The sequence below is a fragment of the Oncorhynchus tshawytscha genome, linkage group LG05, assembly GCF_018296145.1.
Source record: "Oncorhynchus tshawytscha isolate Ot180627B linkage group LG05, Otsh_v2.0, whole genome shotgun sequence".
Taxonomy (NCBI): Eukaryota; Metazoa; Chordata; class Actinopteri; order Salmoniformes; family Salmonidae; genus Oncorhynchus; species Oncorhynchus tshawytscha.
In genome coordinates this window covers 83,939,191-83,966,339 of record NC_056433.1, presented here as the reverse complement: position 1 = coordinate 83,966,339, position 27,149 = coordinate 83,939,191, and the positions used below count along the sequence as shown (strand labels likewise).

At 43.8% G+C, this 27,149-nt stretch overlaps 1 protein-coding gene and 1 long non-coding RNA gene across 2 annotated transcripts in view; both read right to left on the bottom strand.

Moving 5' to 3' along the window:
- Window positions 1-27,149, bottom strand: part of LOC112251671 (P-selectin-like) — a 65,351-nt gene that overhangs the window by 17,684 nt on the left and 20,518 nt on the right. The window contains exons 17-18 of the mRNA XM_042322731.1: window positions 14,085-14,276; window positions 13,705-13,881 (exon numbers count right to left, since the gene is read on the bottom strand). Of these exons, the coding sequence (XP_042178665.1) occupies window positions 13,705-13,881; window positions 14,085-14,276 (369 nt within the window). The remainder of the gene's footprint in view (window positions 1-13,704; window positions 13,882-14,084; window positions 14,277-27,149) is intronic.
- On the bottom strand, window positions 3,538-3,974 carry LOC121846554. The gene is made up of 3 exons (XR_006083492.1): window positions 3,897-3,974; window positions 3,703-3,772; window positions 3,538-3,600 (listed from the first exon to the last, which is right to left on the bottom strand). It is a non-coding gene; the product is annotated as an uncharacterized LOC121846554 (long non-coding RNA).

The following is a 27,149-nucleotide window of genomic DNA, read 5'->3' as shown; positions in this document are numbered from 1 at the left end:
CTATTAGCGAGCACCACCGCTAACTACCTAGCCATGTCACATCGGTTACACTACCCTATATCTGTCCTTCATGTCGTTTATTTATTAAATGTTCACTCCCTGTACTTGCTTCTTGTCTCCCAGCATCTGTCCTCACAATAACTTGCTCTCAAAATGTATGTTAGCTAGTTAGAAATGTTATGAATACAACTCCCATCTGCTGTCGACATCCCATCTGCTGTAGATATGATTTGAGTGCCCTAATTAGCACCAAAGGTGGTTATAGCAGAGTAACTATTTTTTTAAATAAGTAGTTGAGGATGTTATTACTCCAACCTTGTGAAAGTTACAAACTGACGTGTTTTCTTTTTTGTCAAAAACAACTTTATATCAAAGGAGTGTATTTGATTTGATGGCCTACACATGCACAGTTTGGTGTGAGAAGACCGTTAGACCCAATGATGTGTTTCTACATATGAGCTTAGCCAGCCACTATTGCAATGACATCTCCTATGAGTGTTATCAGGGATTTCTATAGGAGAAGCAGTTTCTGCCTATCTTCATCATGTGCTTTCTGTGGTTATAGCTTTGACTGTATGCTGAAGGTGAATTCAGAGCCATTTAATGGCTAGCTGCACTACACACATCATTTTACCAGGTTTCTGTGAAGCAATTGTAATGACAGTCTGACACAAAATACCAAAGAGATTCCTGCTTTGTAAGGGGTAGTCTGTGTTTATTTATTGTTCATTAGAAACACAGATTGGGATCATTCGGAGGGGATTTTGCCAGTGGTTGAAAGGGGATTTGGGATTCCTGGGAAAATGTCAGAGGTTGCTAAAGTAACCAAGGGGGCGTGGGGCTTAGCGAAGCCCTCTTGGGGTCCTTTCGTACCACTCTACCTATTCTTATTCTACTGGTGTATTTGAAGTAATGTTGCTCTCTGTTGGTATATTTGAACTCAGATAGCCACGGACTATTTATTTACAGCTATAATATAAAGCATCAGACAGAAAATAATGGAAAAAATAAGAACATTATTGACAATGTTTGAAACATTTATTATATTTAAAAGGACACTTTTTCAACATCAAATTGAATTCTGTAACACACAGACTGTGGTTTAAAAATAAATATAACTTAAATACTGAAAGGCATTGATTTCACAGTTTTGTAAAATCATAAAAATATATTTATGATAATACAAATAATTATACAGGGGAAGACAATATATAACTTTCTGTAGTTTGTATAAAATAGCTGTCAAAATCAGTATCATAAGAAATGTGTCCACTTGTGGTCATATACCAGCCAGTGGTGAACAATTTGTTCAATACAAAACTCCCTTAGGGAGAAAAATACATTTTCTGTAGGACCATCATGAGAACAGATGATTCTGTATACTCAACGTAGCACCTCTCTCCCAGTCAGACGATTCAAGGCTATCTAACCTACTACATTACAATACTGAGGAACTGTGATCCAGGTGACCAGCAGATCTTCTTTGAAAAGAGAGCCAGCCTGTTCCGACTGTTGTTCCTGCTGTTGTTCCTGCAGTTGTTCCTGCAGTTATTCCTGCTGTTGTTCCTGCAGTTGTTCCTGCTGTTGTTCCTGCTGTTATTCCTGATGTTGTTCCTGCTGTTGTTCCTGCAGTTGTTCCTGCTGTTGTTCCTGCTGTTATTCCTGCTGTTATTCCTGCTGTTATTCCTGCAGTTGTTCCTGCTGTTGTTCCTGCTGTTGTTCCTGCTGTTATTCCTGCTGTTGTTCCTGCTGTTATTCCTGCTGTTGTTCCTGCTGTTGTTCCTGCTGGTCTCTATATCAGGCTGTCAATGCTGTTCCTGTAGGTCTGTAAAGGTTCCTCAATGTCTGAGGTGCTGTTCAGATCAATCTTGTTAGCTGGAAGGAGGCAATGAAGAGCATATTGATGAGTATTGACAAGTAAGAAAAAGCCATTCTGAATCAAATCAGAGATATCTTTGAATTTCTTATAACTTTCTTATTCCCTGCCAATGACTGTGAGTTTAGAAGATAAGGGACTTCTTCTGTGTTTACCTTTCTGTCTGATTCATTTGAGGAGCCATGCGGCCAGAGAATGGCCAGATAATGACACAGCGCCCCCTGCAGCCAGGCCTAGGATAGTGGGGTTCAATGGAGGCTCAGGTGTGGCTGGAGGAAACAAGGAACAACAGAGGAAAACAGTCAAACAATCTGAATCAACTGATTGGTCACATCACTGATTACAACCCTCTCAAGAATGGTCGAATTTTGGTTGCCCATTTATGTAGGATATGCATTCATGATGCATTGTCCTGATGACCAGCGAATATCCAGGTTGGTTGTCTCACAGAATTTCAATTTGGTTGTGTCTCACAGATTATTCAGTAGAGAGAGTAACAGAGGTTATAACATACCTGTGCAGGTAGGTGTTTCAGCGCTCCACTCCCCTGACCGTGAACACTGCATGTTTGGGGCCCCCTGGTGATCGTAACCCTCATCACAGCTGAAGTTGCAGACAGAGCCCCAGGGATGTGAGGGGGCCTCACAGCTGACCTGACCCCCCAGAGGAACCACAGGAGAGGGGCACTGGACAGCTGAGAGAAGGACACAGTGGTTAGTATATTAAAATACCACAAAAGGTAACAAACAATTGTGGATGAAATAATGAAAATGATTGTCGTTGGAGAGCTCATGTGTGTGGCAGACATCCATAAGGAGATAAGACCTATAGGTAAAATGGATGCCCGCATGACTGCAACTCGCTTTGGATAAAAGCATCTGTTAAACGGTATATTAATATATATATATATATATATATATATTGAGTTACCCCCCACGGAGTTGCCCTCAGGACAGCCTCAATTCGTTTGACATGGACTCTACAAGGTGTCGAAAGCATTCAACAGGGATGCTGGCTTATGTTGACTCCAATGCTTCCCACAGTTGTTTCAAGTTGGCTGGATGTCCTTTGGGTGGTGGACCATTCTTGATACACGGGAAACTGTTGAGCGTGAAAAACCCAGCAGCGTTGCAGTTCTTGACACATTCAAACCAGTGCGCCTGGCACATACTACCGTACCCCATTCAAAGGCACTTAAATATTTTGGCTTGCACATTAACCCTCTGAATGGCACACAGATACAATCCAATTGTCTTAAGGCTTAAAAATCCTTATTTAACCTGTCTCCTCCCCTTCGTCTACACTGATTGAAGTTGATTTAACAAGTGACATCAATAAGTGAGAGCTTTCACCTGGATTCACCTGGTCAGTCTTTGTCATGGAAAGAGCAGGTGTTCTAAAGATTTTGTACACTCGGGCTGAGTAAAACCTCTCACTTCACCACATTCTCTCCATTTAAACTCAGTCTATACTGTTTTAGTATTGTGTGTAAATGTGTAAATTGACTGAGTTTAAACAGAGAGGAAGAGGTGAAGTGAGAGGTTTTACTCAGCCCAAAATCTGTCCATGAAAATAAGCCCATGAAGTGAGGAATTTTAGTATGAAGGTCAATGAGATGGATTTGGTCAACAACAAAATGTCATTGCTAACTTGCTACGTAAGGCTCATAGTTTTGTTGGAGTGATGGTAGGACCAGCCCTCTACTCTAGTGCACATGGTGACAACTGAGGAATGACAAAAAGGTCCATATTGAAATACAGTACATGAATGAGTTTACATGAGTGGGATTTTAGAAATGCATCGATCTATTGAAATGTGTTTCTTACTTGAGTACAGGAGGATGAGGGTGATCCATGAGCTGGGGCTTCTGGTTTGCTGTGATGCAGAGCAGAAGTCCTGTGGAGACAACCCCAAGCCATACTTTACAGACTGAGAAATGCATTGGCTGTCTGAACTGTATATAAACTAACTGGTGCATCTTAATTTTAAGGCATAAACCAATTATCTCAACAGTACTTACCATTGTAAGTTTAAAATGTGATGCTCTTCTGCAGGTAAATCTCCAAACTATATGTTTCTAGTCTTATCAATTGGATGAAATGATACTGCTCTCTGGTACTCCGTGCATATTGTGGCGTACAGCAGGTCATCCACCAGGGGAGACTCGTCAAGGCCTGTTGACAAACGGAGTATACATCTTATACTTCCGGCGCCGACAGAGATGGCCGCCTCGCTTTGCGTTCCTAGGAAACTATGCAGTTTTTTGTTTTTTTACGTGTTATTTCTTACATTAGTACCCCAGGTCATCTTAGGTTTCATTACATACAGTCGAGAAGAACTACTGAATATAAGATCAGCGTCAACTCACCATCAGTACGAGCAAGAATATGTTTTTCGCGACGCGGATCCTGTGTTCTGCCTTACAACCAGTGTAACGGAGTGGATTCCATGCAGCGACCCAAAAAACGACTCCGATAAAGAGGGAAACGAGGCGGTCTTCTGGTCAGACTCCGGAGACGGGCACACCGTGCACCACTCCCTGGCATTCTTCTTGCCAATGTCCAGTCTCTTGACAACAAGGTTGATGAAATCCGAGCAAGAGTAGCATTCCAGAGGGACATTAGAGACTGTAACGTTCTTTGCTTCACGGAAACATGGCTCACTGGAGAGACGCTATCTGAGGCGGTGCAGCCAACGGGTTTCTCCACGCATCGCGCCGACAGAAACAAACATCTTTCTGGTAAGAAGAGGGGCGGGGGCGTATGCCTTATGGCTAAAGTGACATGGTGTGATGAAAGAAACATACAGGAACTCAAATCCTTCTGTTCACCTGATTTAGAATTCCTCACAATCAAATGTAGACTGCATTAACTACCAAGAGAATTCTCTTCGATTATAATCACAGCCGTATATATCCCCCCCAAGCAGACACATCGATGGCTCTGAACGAACTTTATTTAACTCTCTGCAAACTGGAAACCATTTATCCGGAGGCTGCATTCATTGTAGCTGGGGATTTTAACAAGGCTAATCTGAAAACAAGACTCCCTAAATTTTATCAGCATATCGATTGCGCAACCAGGGGTGGAAAGACCTTGGATCATTGTTACTCTAACTTCCGCGACGCATATAAGGCCCTGCCCCGCCCCCCTTTCGGAAAAGCTGACCACGACTCCATTTTGTTGATCCCTGCCTACAGACAGAAACTAAAACAAGAGGCTCCCACGCTGAGGTCTGTCCAACGCTGGTCCGACCAAGCTGACTCCACACTCCAAGACTGCTTCCATCACGTGGACTGGGATATGTTTCGTATTGCGTCAGATAACAATATTGACGAATACGCTGATTCGGTGTGCGAGTTCATTAGAACGTGCGTTGAAGATGTCGTTCCCATAGCAACGATTAAAACATTCCCTAACCAGAAACCGTGGATTGATGGCAGCATTCGCGTGAAACTGAAAGCGCGAACCACTGCTTTTAATCAGGGCAAGGTGTCTGGTAACATGACCGAATACAAACAGTGCAGCTGTTCCCTCCGCAAGGCCATCAAACAAGCTAAGCGTCAGTACAGAGACAAAGTAGAATCTCAATTCAACGGCTCAGACACAAGAGGCATGTGGCAGGGTCTACAGTCAATCACGGACTACAGGAAGAAATCCAGCCCAGTCATGGACCAGGATGTCTTGCTCCCAGGCAGACTAAATAACATTTTTGCCCGCTTTGAGGACAATACAGTGCCACTGACACGGCCTGCAACGAAAACATGCGGTCTCTCCTTCACTGCAGCCGAGGTGAGTAAGACATTTAAACGTGTTAACCCTCGCAAGGCTGCAGGCCCAGACGGCATCCCCAGCCGCGCCCTCAGAGCATGCGCAGACCAGCTGGCTGGTGTGTTTACGGACATATTCAATCAATCCCTATACCAGTATGCTGTTCCCACATGCTTCAAGATGGCCACCATTGTTCCTGTTCCCAAGAAAGCTAAGGTAACTGAGCTAAACGACTACCGCCCCGTAGCACTCACTTCCGTCATCATGAAGTGCTTTGAGGGACTAGTCAAGGACCATATCACCTCCACCCTACCTGACACCCTAGACCCACTCCAATTTGCTTACCGCCCAAATAGGTCCACAGACGATGCAATCTCAACCACACTGCACACTGCCCTAACCCATCTGGACAAGAGGAATACCTATGTGAGAATGCTGTTCATCGACTACAGCTCGGCATTCAACACCATAGTACCCTCCAAGCTCGTCATCAAGCTTGAGACCCTGGGTCTCGACCCCGCCCTGTGCAACTGGGTACTGGACTTCCTGACGGGCCGCCCCCAGGTGGTGAGGGTAGGCAACAACATCTCCTCCCCGCTGATCCTCAACACTGGGGCCCCACAAGGGTGCGTTCTGAGCCCTCTCCTGTACTCCCTGTTCACCCACGACTGCATGGCCACGCACGCCTCCAACTCAATCATCAAGTTTGCGGACGACACAACAGTGGTAGGCTTGATTACCAACAACGACGAGACGGCCTACAGGGAGGAGGTGAGGGCCCTCGGAGTGTGGTGTCAGGAAAATAACCTCACACTCAACGTCAACAAAACTAAGGAGATGATTGTGGACTTCAGGAAACAGCAGAGGGAACACCCCCTATCCACATCGATGGAACAGTAGTGGAGAGGGTAGCAAGTTTTAAGTTTCCTCGGCATACACATCACAGACAAACTGAATTGGTCCACTCACACAGACAGCATCGTGAAGATGGCGCAGCAGCGCCTCTTCAACCTCAGGAGGCTGAAGAAATTTGGCTTGTCACCAAAAGCACTCACAAACTTCTACAGATGCACAATCGAGAGCATCCTGGCGGGCTGTATCACCGCCTGGTACAGCAACTGCTCCGCCCTCAACCGTAAGGCTCTCCAGAGGGTAGTGAGGTCTGCACAACACATCACCGGGGGCAAACTACCTGCCCTCCAGGACACCTACACCACCCGATGTTACAGGAAGGCCATAAAGATCATCAAGGACATCAACCACCCGAGCCACTGCCTGTTCACCCTGCTATCATCCAGAAGGCGAGGTCAGTACAGGTGCATCAAAGCTGGGACCGAGAGACTGAAAAACAGCTTCTATCTCAAGGCCATCAGACTGTTAAACAGCCACCACTAACATTGAGTGGCTGCTGCCAACACACTGACACTGACACTGACTCAACTCCAGCCACTTTAATAATGGGAATTGATGGGAAATGATGTAAATATATCACTAGCCACTTTAAACAATGCTACCTTATATAATGTTACTTACCCTACATTATTCATCTCATATGCATACGTATATACTGTACTCTATATCATCGACTGCATCCTTATGTAATACATGTATCACTAGCCACTTTAACTATGCCACTTTGTTTACATACTCATCTCATATGTATATACTGTACTCGATACCATCTACTGTATCTTGCCTATGCTGCTCTGTACCATCACTCATTCATATATCCTTATGTACATATTCTTTATCCCCTTACACTATGTATAACCCCCTTGGGTTGTGCCGTGGTGGAGATCTTTGTGGGCTATACTCAGCCTTGTCTCAGGATGGTAAGTTGGTGGTTGAAGATATCCCTCTAGTGGTGTGGGGGCTGTGCTTTGGCAAAGTGGGTGGGGTTATATCCTTCCTGTTTGGCCCTGTCCGGGGTGTCCTCGGATGGGGCCACAGTGTCTCCTGACCCCTCCTGTCTCAGCCTCCAGTATTTATGCTGCAGTAGTTTATGTGTCGGGGGCTGGGGTCAGTTTGTTATATCTGGAGTACTTCTCCTGTCCTATTCGGTGTCCTGTGTGAATCTAAGTGTGCGTTCTCTAATTCTCTCCTTCTCTCTTTCTTTCTCTCTCTCGGAGGACCTGAGCCCTAGGACCTGAGCTCCAGGACTACCTGACATGATGACTCCTTGCTGTCCCCAGTCCACCTGGCCATGCTGCTGTTCCAGTTTCAACTGACCTGAGCCCTAGGACCATGCCCCAGGACTACCTGACATGATGACTCCTTGCTGTCCCCAGTCCACCTGGCCATGCTGCTGCTCCAGTTTCAACTTCCACCTGACTGTGCTGCTGCTCCAGTTTCAACTGTTCTGCCTTATTATTATTCGACCATGCTGGTCATTTATGAACATTTGAACATCTTGGCCATGTTCTGTTATAATCTCCACCCGGCACAGCCAGAAGAGGACTGGCCACCCCACATAGCCTGGTTCCTCTCTAGGTTTCTTCCTAGGTTTTGGCCTTTCTAGGGAGTTTTTCCTAGCCACCGTGCTTCTACACCTGCATTGCTTGCTGTTTGGGGTTTTAGGCTGGGTTTCTGTACAGCACTTTGAGATATCAGCTGATGTACGAAGGGCTATATAAATAAATTTGATTTGATTTGATTTGATATAAGACAGTAGTTTTGAAATTGTTAGTTAGATTACTTGTTGGTTATTACTGCATTGTCGGAACTAGAAGCACAAGCATTTCGCTACACTCGCATTAACATCTGCTAACCATGTGTATGTGACAAATAAAATTTGATTTGATTTGAGGCGATGGCTCCCTCTGCTGGACGTGCCAGGTCTCGACAGGCTCTCCGGCCAGGTCTAATTGGGGCTGGTGAGTAATCAAGGGCTGATTGATCACCAGCTGTAGGAGTCCCATAAAGCTGCGAGAATGGCAGCACACAGGGGAGAGACTGGGGGAGGAAAGGACTCCTGTATAGTTGGGGACAGTTCCAGATAGATAGATCGATAGATCGATAGATCGATAGATCGATAGATCGATAGATCGATAGATAGATAGATAGATAGATAGATAGATAGATAGATAGATAGATAGATAGATATACATACACACTGCTCAAAAAAATAAAGGGAACACTTAAACAACACAATGTTACTCCAAGTCAATCACACTTCTGTGAAATCAAACTGTCCACTTAGGAAGCAACACTGATTGATAATAAATGTCACATGCTGTTGTGGAAATGGAACAGACAACAGGTGGAAATTATAGGCAATTAGCAAGACACCCCTAATAAAGGAGTGGTTCTGCAGGTGGTGACCACAGACCACTTCTCAGTTCCTCTGCTTCCTGGCTGATGTTTTGGTCACTTTTGAATGCTGGCGGTGCTTTCACTCTAGTGGTAGCATGAGACGGAGTCTACAACCCACACAAGTGGCTCAGGTAATGCAGCTCATCCAGGATGGGACATCAATGCGAGCTGTGGCAAGAAGGTTTGCTGTGTCTGTCAGCGTAGTGTCCAGAGCATGGAGGCGCTACCAGGAGACAGGCCAGTACATCAGGAGATGTGGAGGAGGCCGAAGGAGGGCAACAACCCAGGAGCAGGACCGCTACCTCCGCCTTTATGCAAGGAGGAGCAGGATGAGCACTGCCAGAGCCCTGCAAAATGACCTCCAGCAGGCCACAAATGTGCATGTGTCTGTTCAAACAGTCAGAAACTGACTCCATGAGGGTGGCATGAGGGCCCGACGTCCACAGGTGGGGGTTGTGCTTACAGCCCAACACCGTGCAGGACGTTTGGCATTTGCCAGAGAACACCAAGATTGGCAAATTTGTCACTGGCGCCCTGTGCTCTTCACAGATGAAAGCAGGTTCACACTGAGCACATGACAGACGTGACAGAGTCTGGGGACGCCGTGGAGAACGTTCTGCTGCCTGCAACATCCTCCAGCATGACCGGTTTGGCGGTGGGTCAGTCATGGTGTGGGGTGGCATTTCTTTTGGGGGCAGCACAGCTCTCCATGTGCTCGCCAGAGGTAGCCTGACTGCCATTAGGTACCGAGATGAGATCCTCAGGCCCCTTGTGAGACCATATGCTGGTGCGGTTGACCCTGGGTTCCTCCTAATTCAAGACAATGCTAGACCTCATGTGGCTGGAGTGTGTCAGCAGTTCCTGCAAGAGGAAGGCATTGATGCTATGGACTGGCCCGCCCGTTCCCCAGACCTGAATCCAATTGAGCACATCTGGGATATCATGTCTCGCTCAATCCACCAACGCCACGTTGCACCACAGACTGTCCAGGAGTTGGCGGATGCTTTAGTCCAGGTCTGGGAGGAGATCCCTCAGGATACCATCCGCCACCTCATCAGGAGCATGCCCAGGCGTTGTAGGGAGGTCATACAGGCACGTGGAGGCCACACACACTACTGAGCCTCATTTTGACTTGTTTTAAGGACATTACATCAAAGTTGGATCAGCCTGTAGTGTGGTTTACCACTTTAATTTTGAGTGTGACTCCAAATCCAGACCTCCATTTGTTGATAAATTTGATTTCCATTGCTAATTTTTGTGTGATTTTGTTGTCAGCATTCAACTATGTAAAGAAAAACATATTTAATAACAATATTTCATTCATTCAGATCTAGGATGTGTTATTTTAGTGTTCCCTTTATTTTTTTGAGCAGTGTATATAATATACACACACACACGCCACATTACAACAACGGCCAAAGAAACCTTTCATCATTCATTCCAGGCTACTCTGGAAGTTCCAACTTGGTAACGTTCTCCCTCTTTTAGATATCTGGACTCTATCCTATTGTGTCGGTCAGACAGATAAGAGCGTCTCTGAGTAGGTGCCAGAGCCCAAAGCCCAAAGCCCGGGCTGCAACAGGAAACAAAGATTGAGGAAGCAGTCATCAACAACAGCCTCTGGCCTGGGCAGAGACTCACAGATACTGAGCTGGTGTTGAAATGTCTCTTTCACTCCTTTGAAATGTCTGGCTAACACCACATCAAGCATTTGTTGTCATGAATAATGGGGTGTATAAACTGTTGAATATTGTAAGCTAACAGTTGACAAATGTACTATGTCAAGTCAACCTCTATTTCAAGTGCATTTCATTGAGTTAGGTTTTGTTATAACAGTGTAGAATTTGACTAACCCACTACTGTGTTACTGCATTTTTATTCAAGGATATGCACAGCTTGAGAGGATACAGGGAGACAGAAAGGTTGTCACGAAGATACAGGGAGACAGGTTGTCATGAGGATACAGGGAAACAGACAGGTTGTCAAGAAGATACAGGGAGACAGACAGGTTGTCATGAGGATACAGGGAGACAGACAGGTTGTCATGAGGATACAGGGAGACAGACAGGTTGTCATGAGGATACAGGGAGACAGACAGGTTGTCATGAAGATACAGGGAGACAGACAGGTTGTCATGAGGATACAGGGAGACAGACAGGTTGTCATGAAGATACAGGGAGACAGACAGGTTGTCATGAGGATACAGGGAGACAGACAGGTTGTCATGAAGATACAGGGAGACAGACAGGTTGTCATGAGGATACAGGGAGACAGACAAGTTGTCATGAGGATACAGGGAGACAGACAAGTTGTCATGAGGATACAGGGAGACAGACAAGTTGTCATGAGGATACAGGGAGACAGACAAGTTGTCATGAGGATACAGGGAGACAGACAAGTTGTCATGAGGATACAGGGAGACAGACAAGTTGTCATGAGGATACAGGGAGACAGACAAGTTGTCATGAGGATGCAGGGAGTAGACAAGTTGTAACAAGGATACAGGGAGACAGACAGGTTGTCATGAGGATACAGGAAGACAGACAAGTTGTAACAAGGAAACAGGGAGACAGACAAGTTGTCATAAAAATACAGGCAGTTGTTGTTCCTGCTGTTGTTGTTGGACTCTATATGAGGCTGTCGATGCTGTTCCTGTAGGTCTATAAAGGTTTCTCAATGGTAGTTGCTGTTCAGATCTAGCTGGAAGGAGGCAATGGAGAGCATATTGATGAGTATTGTCAAGTAAGAAAAAGCCATTCTGAATCAAATCTGTGTTAAGAAACAGAGATATTTTAGAATTTCTTATCTTTCTAATTCCTAGCCAATGACTGTGAGTGTAAGGGACTTCTTCTGTGTTTACCTTTCTCTCTCATTCGTTTGCGGAGCCACGCGGCCAGAAACAGGACAAATATTGACACAGCGCCCCCTGCTGCCAGGCCTAGGATAGTGGGGTTCAATGGAGGCTCAGGTGTGGCTGGAGGAAACAAGGAACAACAGAGGAAAACAGTCAAACAATCTGAATCAACTGATTGGTCACATCACTGATTACAACCCTCTCAAGAATGGTCGAATTTTGGTAGCCCCCTTATGTAGGATATGCATTCATGATGCATTCATAAAGCCTTTATAACCACTACATAAGACATACTTTGTCCTGATGACCAGCGAATATCCAGTTTGGTTGTGTCTCACAGAATATTCAGTTTGATTGTGTCTCACAGAGAGAGTAACAGAGGTTATAACATACCTGTGCAGGTAGGTGTGTCAGCGCTCCACTCCCCTGACCGTGAACACTGCATGTTTGGGGCCCCCTGGTGATCGTAGCCCTCATCACAGCTGAAGTTGCAGACAGAGCCCCAGGGATGTGAGGGGGCCTCACAGCTGACCTGACCCCCCAGAGGAACCACAGGAGAGGGGCACTGGACAGCTGAGAGAAGGACACAGTGGTTAGTATATTAAAATACCACAAAAGGAAACAAACAGTTGTGGATGAAATAATGAAAATGATTGTCGTTGGAGAGCTCATGTGTGTGGCAGACATCCATAAGTAGATAAGACCTATAGGTAAAATGGATGACCGCATGACTGCAACTCACTTTGGATTAAAGCGTCTTTTAAATGGTATATTATATATATATATATATATTGAGTAACCCCCCTCCACGGAGTTGCCCTCAGAACAGCCTCAATTCGTTTGACATGGACTCTACAAGGTGTCGAAAGCATTTCATAGGGATGTTGGCCCATGTTGACTCCAATGCTTCCCACAGTTGTTTCAAGTTGGCTGGATGTCCTTTGGGTGGTGGACCATTCTTGATACACGGGAAACTGTTGAGCGTGAAAAACCCAGCAGCGTTGCAGTTCTTGACACATTCAAACTGGTGCGCCTGGCACCCACTACAATACCCCATTCAAAGGCACTTAAATATTTTGGCTTGCCTTTACACCCTCTGAATGGCACACAGACACAATCCAATTGTCTTCAGGCTTAAAAATCCTTCTTTAACCTGTCTCCTCCCCTTCATCTACACTGATTGAAGTTGATTTAACAAGTGACATCAATAAGTGATCATAACTTTCACCTAGATTCACCTGGTCAGTCTTTGTCATGGAAAGAGCAGGTGTTCTTAATATTTTGTGCTCTCGGGCTGAGTAAAACCTCTCATTTCACCACTTTCTCTCTATTTAAACTCAGTCTATACTGTTTTAGTATCGTGTGTAAATTGACTGAGTTTAAACAGAGAGGAAGATTTGAAGTGAGAGGTTTTACTCTGCCCAAAATATGTCTATGAAAATAAGTCCCTGAAGTGAGGAAATTTTGTATGAAGGTCAATGAGATGGTGTCGAATTTGGTCAACAAAAAATGTCATTGCTAATTTGCTATGTGAGGCTTATTTGATTGAAGAGAGGTTTCGTAATGTTATGTTTATGGCCCTGGTAGTTTGGAGCTCCCAAGTGGTGCAGCGGTGTAAGGCACTGCATCTCATTGTAAATAACAAATTGTTCTTAACTGACTTGCCAAGTTAAATAAATACATGTTATTTTACGAATGCACTAATATAAGTAGACGCACGTAGCATTTCAGCAACTTTGAGAAAAATTACTTAATATTGGACATGTTTTTCCATTGTTAGAGTGGTCAGATGTCTATCTTGTCAATAAATACATTGGTTTAAAAACTCTTGTCAATGTAGACAATGGTTTAAATCAGGTCTATTTTAAAGATGCAAAAAAGTTTGTCCTCACCTTCACAGTGTGGTATCTCCTCACTCCACTCAGCAGCTGATGTGCAGGTCACTGTGATCGCCCCCTTGAGGAGATAACCCTCAGAGCAGCTAAAGTTACAGCTGCTTCCATAGGTGAAGTCTTCTCCACAGCTGATAGCGCCATCCTGTGGCTGCTGGAGGGTAGGGCAGCTTACAGCTGCAAGACAGAGTGAATAGTGGTGCAGTGGTCAGTCTGTGTCCAGAGACAATTCTACTGTCATACATTTACAAAACTCTATTTGCCCTCCTAGATATTTCTGAATGGAAAATGTCCTGTGTCATTCATATATTTATAGCAACTACAGTTGATGTAACATGTTATGGGGGCTACGTTTACAGATATCCAGTATCTGTACATACCAATACACTGCAGCTGTGAGTCGTTCCACTGTCCCGAGGCTCCACACTGCAGGGTAGCAGAGCTGGAGGCCAGCCTCTCATAGCCCTCCTCACAGGTAAAGGTACAGGTGGACAGGTAGCTGAAGGAGCCCAGGGGATGGGAGCAGGCCATGGAACCCTTCCCAGGTTCATACAGCTCACTGCATAAGACCACTGGGGAGGAGAGGGCAGATCGTAATAACTGACTAAATGTGCCACGATGAAGACATTACTCAAGATACACAACAACTGAAATACAGGAGGTCTAAGCTGTCATACTGGTATAAAGACCGATAGCAAGACACTGAAGTAATTCAAAGAAAGTACAAATCAAAAGTTTATGACAAATTGTAGCTTATTTTCTTCTGTTATTAGTCTTTCCAGAACACCTTATTTATAAGGTTTATAAGAGGATATACTTACATTCACAGGTGAGAGGCTGTTCTGACCTTGATTCTGAGGCTGTGCATCTCACAGGCCCTGAGCTGCTCAGCCGGTACCCCTCTTCACAGGAATACTGACACGTCGAGTCAAAGGAGAAAATCCCATTGGGGTGAGAGCAACTGACACTGGCTTTAGCAGGGACCGTGACAGGGAGACAGACAGGTTGTCATGAGTATACATGAACAGACAAGTTGAAAAAGGATACAGGGAGACAGACAAGTTTTCATGAGGATACAGGTAGACAGACAGGTTGTCTTGAGGATACAGGGAGACAGACTGGTTGTCATGAGGATACAGGGAGACAGAGAAGTTGTCATGAAGATACAGGGAGACAGACAGGTTGTCATGAGGATACAATGAGACAGACAGGTTGTCATGAGGATACGGTGAGACAGACAGGTTGTCATGAGGATACAGGAAGACAGACAGGTTGTCATGAGGATACAGGGAGACAGACAGGTTGTCATGAGGATACAGGGAGACAGACAGGTTGTCATGAGGATACAGGGAGACAGACAGGTTGTCATGAGGATACAGGGAGACAGACAGGTTGTCATGAGGATACAGGGAGACAGACAGGTTGTCATGAGGATACAGGGAGACAGACAGGTTGTCATGAGGATACAGGGAGACAGACAGGTTGTCGTGAGGATACAGGAAGACAGACAGGTTGTCATGAGGATACAGGGAGACAGACAGGTTGTCTTGAGGATACAGGGTGAAAGAAAACTTATTATGAGGATACAGGGAGACAGACAGGTTGTCTTGAGGATACAGGGAGACAGACAAGTTGTCATGAAGATACAGGGAGACAGACAGGTTGTCTTGAGGATACAGGGAGACAGACAAGTTGTCATGAAGATACAGGGAGTCAGACAGGTTATCTTGAGGATACAGTTGGAGAAAGACAGACAAGTTGTCATTAGGATACAGGGAGACAGACAGGTTGTCATGAGGATACAGGTTGACAGACAAGTTGTCATGAGGATACAGGGAGACAGACAGGTTTTCTGTCTGTGTGATGGGAAACAACACTATAGACTCCTGTTGGCTGCCTGCACTGACTACCATGGCTCACATCCTTCCTGAATGGACTCACTTACACTCTGAACATCTACGTCAGAAGTACTGTTTATTTAACTCCTAGAGGTTCCCCCATTCCTTAGGCCAAGACGTTAATACTGCCGGTAAGGAATGATTGTGAGATTTCAAGATGGCATCCCATTCCTGAGTGTGTTTTAATGTGTTATTTTAAGATATATTACATTTCTTTCAAGAATGAATTATTTTATTGTATTTCTAAATTGTGTTAATGCTGTGATGTCGTCAACGGGAGCCAGGCTCTTTCTCCTCAGTTCGCTCAGAGCGTGATGAGGAGAGGTAGGTGTTACGGTCTTTGGAATGCACATGTTCACAAATTCACAAGAAAAGTCAAGCAAAAATTATATCGTCACCGATTTAGTGTTGCATTACTGTTTATAGGAATATATATTCATTTGAATGGGGATAATGTTAGAGTGCAACTTTGCAAGGCTAGCTCAACTGTCGTTAGCTTTGTGGCGGCAGAGGATCTCTTTCAGGTACAGACATCGTGAGTTTTTAAAATGATTTTCTCGTGTGTTTTCTACGCTGTCTTTTGTCTTTTTATCAGGCAAATATACTTTAACGGAGTCCAGACAGCAGCAGTAACTTTAGCCTTGTATCTGTATCCATTCCATGCAGGTGTGTTGTGAAATGTGACCATTTTGTATTTCATGTTTAATGTGCCTAGTTCGTTGTTGTCACTCATTTTGTTACTTGCCCGGGCATGTCAAAAAATGGCATTGTTGCTCCATTAGTTTGCTTCAGCTAATAATGGTACAATAGTACACTCTCTAAGAAATATTTTGCACTTATTGGCTAATTATTAGTGTATTGGTGTACAACATTTATAAAATGTAATGAGTCTTTTGAAAACATGAACATGTCACATTTTGTACAATGTATTTTTTGTTGATACTCTTACTACTGAGTTTGCTCAGAGCGTGATGAGGAGAGGCACATATACTTGTATGGGAGTCCAGATGGCAGCAGTAACGTTTGCCCTGTATCTGTATCCATTCCATGCAGCCATTAAAAGAGAGACAACCGTCTGAATTGTGTCCAGAGCCTTATCTTCCACCTACACCTTACCAGAACACAACGCAGAAAGGTACCGGTGCAGAACCGTTTAGAAAAGAACAATGCAGTTGGTTTCATACTGCCTGTTTTAGATTATTGGACTATATCGTAGTCCTGCAGTGCCTTGCTCCACTCCCATTCCCCCAGGCGCTCTCTTTTGATGACTTCTGTAACCGTAATAGCCTTGGTTTCATGCATGTTAACATTAGAAGCCTCCTCCCTAAGTTTGTTTTATTCACTGCTTTAGCACACTCTGCCAACCCGGATGTCTTAGCCGTGTCTGAATCCTGGTTTAGGAAGACCACAAAAAATTCTGAAATTTTCATCCCAAACTACAACATTTTCAGACAAGATAGAACTGCCAAATGGGGCGGTGTTGCAATCTACTGCAAAGATAGCCTGCAGAGTTCTGTCCTACTATCCAGGTCTGTACCCAAACAATTTAAACTTCTACTTTTAAAAATCCACCTCTCTAAAAACAAGTCTCTCACATTGTCGCCTGCTATAGACCACCCTCTGCCCCCAGCTGTGCTCTGGACACCATATGTGAACTGATTGCTCCCCATCCATCTTCAGAGCTCGTGCTGCTAGGCGACCTAAACTGGAACATGCTTAATACCCCAGCCATCCTACAATCTAAGATTGATGCCCTCAATCTTACACAAATTATCAATGAACCTACCAGGTACCTCCCCAAAGCCGTAAACACGGGCAACCTCATAGATATCATCCTAACCAACTTAGCCTCTAAATACACTTCTGCTGTCTTCAACCAAGATCTCAGCGATCACTGCCTCATTGCCTGCATCCGTAATGGGTCAGCGGTCAAACGACCTCCACTTATCACTGTCAAACGCTCCCTGAAACACTTCAGCGAGCAGGCCTTTCTAATCAACCTGGCCGGGGTATCCTGGAAGGATATTAATCTCATCCCGTCAGTAGAGGATGCCTGGTTATTTTTTTTAAATGCCTTCCTAACCATCTTAAATATGCATGCCCCATTCAAGAAATTTAGAACCAGGAACAGATATAGCCCTTGGTTCCCCCCAGACCTGACTGCCCTTAACCAACACAAAAACATCCTATGGCGTTCTGCATTAGCATCGAACAGCTCCCGTGATATGCAGCTTTTCAGGGAAGCTAGAAACCATTATACACAGGCAGTTAGAAAAGCCAAGGCTAGCTTTTTCAAGCAGAAATTTGCTTCCTGCAACACTAACTCAAAAAAGTTCTGGGACACTGTAAAGTCCAAGGAGAATAAGAACACCTCCTCCCAGCTGCCCACTGCACTGAAGATAGGAAACACTGTCACCACTGATAAATCCACTATAATTGAGAATTTCAATAAGCATTTTTCTACGGCTGGCCATGCTTTCCACCTGGCTACCCCTACCCCGGTCAACAGCACTGCACCCCCCACAGCAACTCGCCCAAGCCTTCCCCATTTCTCCTTCTCCCAAATCCAGTCAGCTGATGCTCTGAAAGAGCTGCAAAATCTGGACCCCTACAAATCAGCCGGGCTAGACAATCTGGACCCTTTCTTTCTGAAATGATCTGCTAAAATTGTTGCCACCCCTATTACTAGCCTGTTCAACCTCTCTTTCGTGTCGTCTGAGATTCCCAAAGATTGGGAAGCAGCTGCGGTCATCCCCCTCTTCAAATGGGGGGGACACTCTTGACCCGCCTGGTTCACCAACTACTTCTCTGATAGAGTTCAGTGTGTCAAATCGGAAGGTCTGCTGTCCGGACCTCTGGCAGTCTTTATGGGGGTGCCACAGGGTTCAATTCTTGGACCGACTCTCTTCTCTGTATACATCAATGATGTTGCTCTTGCTGCTGGTGAGTCTCTGATCCACCTCTACGCAGACGACACCATTCTGTATACTTCTGGCCCTTCTTTGGACACTGTGTTAACAACCCTCCAGGCAAGCTTCAATGCCATACAACTCTCCTTCCGTGGCCTTCAATTGTCGCCTGCTATAGACCACCCTCTGCCCCCAGCAATTGCTCTTAAATACAAGTAAAACTAAATGCATGCTCTTCAACCGATCACTGCCTGCACCTGCCCGCCTGTCCAACATCACTACTCTGGACAGCTCTGACTTAGAATACGTGGACAATTACAAATACCTAGGTGTCTGGTTAGACTGTAAACTCTCATTCCAGACCCACATCAAACATCTCCAATCCAAAGTTAAATCTAGAATTGGCTTCCTATTTCGCAACAAAGCATCCTTCACTCATGCTGCCAAACATACCCTTGTAAAACTGACCATCCTACCAATCCTCAACTTCGGTGATGTCATTTACAAAATAGCCTCCAATACCCTACTCAACAAATTGGATGCAGTCTATCACAGTGCCATCCGTTTTGTCACCAAAGCCCCATATACTACCCACCATTGCAAATCAAATCAAATCAAATTTATTTATATAGCCCTTCGTACATCAGCTGATATCTCAAAGTGCTGTACAGAAACCCAGCCTAAAACCCCAAACAGCAAGCAATGCAGGTGTAGAAGCACGGTGGCTAGGAAAAACTCCCTAGAAAGGCCAAAACCTAGGAAGAAACCTAGAGAGGAACCAGGCTATGTGGGGTGGCCAGTCCTCTTCTGGCTGTGCCGGGTGGAGATTATAACAGAACATGGCCAAGATGTTCAAATGTTCATAAATGACCAGCATGGTCGAATAATAATAAGGCAGAACAGTTGAAACTGGAGCAGCAGCACAGTCAGGTGGAAGTTGAAACTGGAGCAGCAGCATGGCCAGGTGGACTGGGGACAGCAAGGAGTCATCATGTCAGGTAGTCCTGGGGCATGGTCCTAGGGCTCAGGTCAGTTGAAACTGGAACAGCAACCTGTACGCTCTCGTTGGCTGGGCTCGCCAAACCCACTGGCTCCATGTCATCTACAAGACCCTGCTAGGTAAAGTACCCAGCTCGCTGGTCACCATAGCATCACCCACCTGTAGCACGCGCTCCAGCAAGTATATCTCTCTGGTCACCCCCAAAACCAATTCTTTCATTGGCCGCCTCTCCTTCCAGTTCTCTGCTGCCAATGACTGGAACGAACTACAAAAATCTCTGAAACTGGAAACACTTATCTCCCTCACTAGCTTTAAGCACGAGCTGTCAGAGCAGCTCACATATTACTAGACCTGTACATAGCCCACCTATAATTTAGCCCAAACAACTACCTCTTTCCCTACTGTATTTATTTTATTTTATTTATTTATTTTGCTCCTTTTACTCCATGTGTAACTCTGTGTCGTTGTATGTGTCGAACTGCTTTGCTTTATCTTGGCCAGGTTGCAATTGTAAATGAGAACTTGTTCTCAATTTGCATACCTGGTTAAATAAAGGTGAAATAAATAAAAAAAATCATCCTGGGCTTGTTGGCTTCATACTGCCTGTATTAGATATTTGGACTATATCATCCTGGGCTTGCTGGCTTCATACTGCCTGTATTAGATATTTGGACTATATCATCCTGGGCTTGCTTACCGTGTTCACACTGCTCTCCGTAGAAGCCCTCAGAGCATTTACAGCGGTGGCTGTTGATGGTCTCCACACACTCTCCATGGTAACATGAGTCGCTCTGACACGAGGCTGTGAAGCACAGAGCCGTCTTCTTCTTCATACAAGACTCGTCGTTCCACTTCCCTGTGTCCGCCTGTCTCTTGATGTACATCTCCACACAGTCCTCGTTGTTCCCCCCGTTGTTGGGTTCCCCGTCTGCCCAGTTCTCTGCCTCTTTAGTAAGGGTCTTATTGGTCCCCACCCAGGTCCACACGTCGTCCACCTTACGGATCCCTATCCAGTAATAGTTGGTCTGCCTGGGCAGGATGCTGTTAAGGTGGGAGATCTCTCCACGGTTCTGGATGGCCACCATGTCAGTGTAGTGCTCCGTGCACCACTTTCTAGCAGTGTCCCAGTTCATAGTTTTGTTGGAGTGATGGTAGGACCAGCCCTCTACTCTAGTGCACATGGTGACAACTGAGGAATGACAAAAAGGTCAATATTGACATACAGTACATGAATGACTTTACATGAGTGGGATTTTAGAAATGCATCGATCTATTGAAATGTGTTTCTTACTTGAGTACAGGAGGATGAGGGTGATCCATGAGCTGGGGCTTCTGGTTTGCTGTGATGCAGAGCAGAAGTCCTGTGGAGACAACATCCAGCCATACTTTACAGACTGAGAAATGCATTGGCTGTCTGAAATGTATATAAACTAACTGGTGCATCTTAATTTTAAGGCATAAACCAATTATCTCAACAGTACTTACCATTGTAAGATTAAAATGTGATGCTCTTTTGCAGGGAAATCTCCAAAGGATATGTTTCTATGTCTTATCCAGTGGATGAAATGATACTGCTCTCTGGTACTCTGTGCATACATATATATACACCAACCCACACTACAACAACGGCCAAAGACCGGAATTCATCGTTATGATACTGCCTGGGCATGAATCAGATACTCTGGAATTTCCAACTTGCAAACTTTCTCCCTCTTTCTCCCTCCCTCTTTTAGATATCTGGACTCTATCCTATTGTGTCGGTCAGACAGATAATGGTTTCTCAGAGCCCAAAGCCCAGGCTGCAACAGGAAACAAAACATGAGGTAGCAGGAAGCTCACATCAACAACAGCCTCTGGCCTGGGCAGAGACTCACAGATACTGAGCTGGTGTTGAAATGTCTCTTTCACTCCTTTGAAATGTCTGGCTAACACCACATCAAGCATTTGTTGTCATGAATAGTGGGGTGCATAATCTAATCTAATCTAATCTATATTAATTAGTCATCATTTTGTAAGCTAAACAGTTGAGAAATATACTATGTCAAGTCAACCTCTATTTCAAGTTAATTTCATTGAATTAGGTTTTGTTATAACAGTGTAGAATTTGACTAACCCATTACTGTGTTTCTGCCTTTTTATTAAAGGATATGCACAGCTTGAGAGGATACAGGGAGACAGACAGGTTGTCATGAGGATACAGGGAGACAGACAGGTTGTCATGAGGATACAGGGAGACAGACAGGTTGTCATGAGGATACAGGGAGACAGACAGGTTGTCATGAGGATACAGGGAGACAGACAGGTTGTCATGAGGATACAGGAAGACAGACAGGTTGTCATGAGGATACAGGAAGACAGACAAGTTGTCATGAGGATACAGGGAGAAAGACAACTTGTCATGAGGATACAGGGAGAAAGACAGGTTGTCTGTCTGTGTGATGGGAAACAACACTATAGACTCCTGTTGGCTGCCTGCACTGACTACTATGGCTCACATCCTTCCTGAATGGACTCACTTACACTCTGAACATCTACGTCAGCAGAACTGGTTATTTAACTCCTAGAAGTTCCCCCATTCCTTAGGCCAAGACGTTAATACTGCCGGTGAGGAAACAGAGATCTCAACATGGCGTCTGATAAAGGTTTGATAATCCCTAATGGATTCTAATTAGGATGACTCAGTTATGAGCAATAACAGGATGATAAATAATCACTTTCCAACAGTTTATGTTTGAGTATAACCACTTAATAATGTAATCATACACAGTGTTGCTTGGTAACTTCAGTGACATTTTTAGTAGTCATAACGGTTGTTGTAAAGGTTGGCGTACACTGTAAATGCAGAGGAAAAGGGCAGGATGTTGATATCTTCAAAGCTATTTCATTGATATTCCCTGTAGATGTTTAACCAGAAAAGGGAGATGTGGAAGCATGGACTTTACCAAAAAATCTATGTTATGCTGCAAATATGGTTGTTATTATGAAAGAAGAAAGCCTGTATGAGGGTTAGCTCTCAGGCTAGGATGAAAGACGGCCTGTATGAGGGTTAGCTCTCAGGCTAGGATGAAAGACGGCCGGTTAAAGCCTGTATGAGGGTTAGCTCTCAGGCTAGGATGAAAGACGGCCGGTTAAAGCCTGTATGAGGGTTAGCTCTCAGGCTAGAATGAAAGACGGCCGGTTAAAGCCTGTATGAGGGTTAGCTCTCAGGCTAGGATGAAAGACGGCCTGTATGAGGGTTAGCTCTCAGGATAGGATGAAAGACGGCCTGTAGGAAGGTTAGCTCTCAGGCTAGGATGAAAGACGGCCGGTTAAAGCCTGTATGAGGATTAGCTCTCAGGATAGGATGAAAGACGGCCGGTTAAAGCCTGTATGAGGATTAGCTCTCAGGATAGGATGAAAGACGGCCTGTATGAGGGTTAGCTCTCAGGCTAGGATGAAAGACGGCTGGTGAAAGCCAGAATGAGGGTTAGCTTTCAGGCTAGAATTATTTTATTTAACTAGGCAGGTCAGGTAAGAACAAAGTCTTATTTTCAATAACAATGGGTTAACTGCCTGTTCAGGGAAAGAACAACAGATTTTTACTTGTCAGCATGTGGATTTGAACTTTCAACCTTTCAATTACTAAGCCAACGCTCTAACCACCAGGCTACCCTGCAGGCTTAGATTGAAATGGTAAGTAATCAAGGTAGTAATGAAGTCCAGGTGTGACTGATGAGGTGACAGATACTGTATCATCTACACTGAAGAAAAATATGAACACAACATGCAACAATTTCAAAGATTGTACAGTTCATACAAGGAAATCAGTCAATTGAGGCCTTAATCTTTGTACTACAGATATGCATCTGTTGGTCACAGATACCTTAAAAAGAATGCCGGGCCATGGATCAGACAACCAGTCAGTGTCTGGTGTGACCAGTAGTGACCCGTCATTCATGTTTTGAGCCCCACATTTTTGGGAAAAAGATGTTATGAAAATGTTTTGGTGGGAGGGTGTGGCTTGCCTGTTTTGCATGTTATTTTGGCATTAATACGTGTCACATTTCAGTTTGCAAACAATGTAAAAAAAAATATATATTTATCATTGAGTTAAAAAAAGCTGCATACAAACATGGACTCTTTTTTGTTTTTTTGAGTAAGGCAGAAAAATGCAGGTGTTTCAGCCTAGCTCAGTGCTCTCTGTGGTGGTGGGGCAAACCAACAGAAAATATGGAGCATTGCGCCGTGATTGGCTCAGTGTTCTGTCACTCATGTGGACACTACGTCACCCCAAAGTCTAAGAGAAAACCTTGAAATGTCTAGCCCTTTTGGGTGCTGCCATAGACTTACATGAGAAGTGCCCGTCCAAGAAGGCTCAAGGTCATTAGCCACAGATAAAATGACGTCAAATCACGTTATATCTACAGGTAGCTTTGATTGGACTGATCATGTCAACATCATACTTTCAAAATCTTAGCTAGCAGTCATCATGAATCAACCCGACAATCTACTGACAAATCCTTTTTAATCCTTGTCAAGAGAAAGAGAAATTATAGATTAAATGTGTATCGGTGCTCATTCACCATTGGACATAAACATTACAAAACAAGTTGGAAATCGCAAATTCAGCGATTGGTTTGGAAGGAATCAGTGACAGTGGCTGTGTGGTCCCAAATCTGGGATTAAGGGGCTCTTTTCCAAGTTTAAAATGATAAACATTCGACATTGGCCATGCTGTCAATGAAGCATGATTTGTGCCTCGCTCCCAATAACTGTTAACTTGGAAGTGCGAAAACTTTGACTTCAGTGAGTTCAAGACAACTGGGAAGTCGGGAATAAATTAGCTCCAACTTGGAAAATACGTTTCGAACAGTCATCCAACTCAGGATTGTAAATACAGCCTCCAGTTGTTTTGAAAGACCCATAAATCCAGAGAATGCCAGACTTTGATGACAAAATTTTCCCTCGAAGGACCGCCGCACCACTTTCCTGTTGAAGTGAACACAGCACAACAAGGTGAGTCCAACAATGTATAGTATGCTGCTGCATAAATGATGTAATATGCCAGGGAGATATGTAGCTAAGTAATACTAAGTCTATGTTGTGTAGTAAGATGTTAGTTGTCATTCGTAATACATATAAAAATCTGACAAAGAAGTTAAGATCCAAGATAGTTTTTATATCGAAATAAATCAAGCCTTAGTATTACAAATGGGAGAATGATTGTTCAAACAACGCCTCTCCCTGTATTGGATGTTGGTGATATTGTTTACATGCATGCGGCACAACCTCTGTTTTAAAACCCTTGGACACAGTCTATGTTGGAGGAAATTATAGTTGAAATGATTAATTATGTATACATTTATTTAAGAACCATTTATTCTAATACTATTATGTTATGGTATGAAATGTATGGGTTCTTGGTTAAGCTGTTACTGAAAATGTAAGTAAAACAAATTAATTGTCTGTACCTTGCGGGAAGTTTAAGGGAGAGGGATGATATATCTTTTCTGACGGATAAGAATGGTCCTTGATATTCCATTAGTGGAGGAGAAGATATCTTTTAGACAGATTGGAATGTTTGGTTTATGAGGGGAGTAGAAGACATCTCCGGACATGAAAACACTGCGCTATTGTGTGGATCGGAGAGGGTGTGGGAAACTGATGATGTCATTTTATGTTGTCTCTTTAAAATGTAAGGTTCTTTGTATTTTGCTTCAGTACTCTCTTGAATTAAACGCTGTTACCTGACTTTTAACTCTGTCCATTTCTTATAAAAATATTGGGTCTTACAATCCCTTTAGAATGCATTGACAGAGTAATAATTCTGATTGGGAAATACTACAGAGGAATTTAGAATTCCACTAACAGTCTACCATTCAGCAATACGTTTTATCACAGGGGACAATTTTAGGATTCATCATTGTAGTCTGTATAAAATGTGGGATGGACCTCTCTGTCTGTAAGAAGACAGTCTGTATAAACATGTGGGATGAACCTCTCTGTCTGTAAGAAGACAGTCTGTATAAACATGTGGGATGAACCTCTCTGTCTGTAAGAAGAATGTCTGTATAAACATGTGGGATGAACCTCTCTGTCTGTAAGAAGAATGTCTGTATAAACATCTGGGATGAACCTCTCTGTCTGTAAGAAGAAAGCTGCATTCTCTTTTATTTATTTACAAAGCAATCTGACAGAAACTCCCTCTATATGTAACATCATTAATAAAGTTAAGAATCATAAGTTATCAAACCTGTTCACAGGAACAGATACAACTAGAGATCCCTCCGGTCTCCACAGATTTGGGAAAATCTGCGTTTAGTTTTTTTGCCCCTAATTTGTGGAACAATCTGCAGAGTTCACTGCAGATAGATGTGCTGATGTCACTCAGGAAGTTTAAATGATTGATTGACGACCTCTACGTAGTTGCAGTTGATTGCTTTTATTAAATGTTTGTTTTTTATTGTGCTGAATTATATTGTTTTATAAACATGTGTATGTTGCTTTAATATTCTGTTTTTATTTTTAATGAGTACAGGGCTCTCTTGTAAAATAGATTTTTAATCTCAATGCGACTTCCTGTTTAAATAAAGGTTAAATAAAACAAAATTACATTTTTGCCCATTGTGCCTCACTCTAATAATTTGGTCTATTTACCCCTCTTAATTTCATCTGCTGTTCTGACTTGGTGTACAGGGAGAATACTGTAAGAACAGCCCATGTTCTGTACATTTCGAAAGTATGAAAAACATATATAGTTATATTGTCCGTCCAAGCTAGCACATTAATGTCTTAATCGAAATTACAGATTACTTGTACTTCACAATTGTCATTAGAAACCACATTTGTTTAAGCAAGTCAGCCATAAAAGCTATGTTTCTTTAAAAGGCAGTAAATGAGGCTGAATGAACTGTTTCGCTGCCAGACAAAACTCCGCTGATAACCAGGTGTAGCAGTGGTAAGATGTTGGGACAGCATTATGTAGGCACTAACAGTTTGTTGTCACCATTTGTCACCGTTACAGTGCAATTAATGTATTGTTTAGTGTTGTGTTGTGTAGTGGCTTTACTGGCATGCATCCCAGTTATTTTAGGTTTTGCCCCACCAAGATTTACATGCTAAAATCGCCACTGGGTGTGACCACCATTTGCCTTATGCAGTGAGACACATCTCCTTTGCATAGAGTTGATCAAGGCTGTTGATTGTGGCCTGTGGAATGTTGTCCCACTCCTCTTCAATGGCTGTGCGAATTTGCTGGATATTGGCAGGAACTGGAACACGCTGTTATACACGTCGATCCAGAGCATCCCAAACATGCTCAATTGATGACATGTCTGATGAGTATTGTTGGGGAATAATCAGAATTAGTTGGTAACATAGGTAAGATGTTTTAGTGTTCATCATATGTTTGTAAGTTACTTCTCATCAGAATGTGTTTGTATAATACTGTGGCGGGGTTGCAGTATCTGTTCTCTGTCAAGACTAAGTTGCTTGGGCCGGAGAGAGGGGAGAGGTCAAGCGTGTATCTCTTGGCTCCACAATGTCTGTGTGCCAGTCTCTGTGATCTTGTCAAGATAGGATGGATTGATATATGGCCTGTTGATATGGAGGATTTGTTTAGGTTCTGAGTTTGAGAAAAGGACATAGTTTAGGAGACAA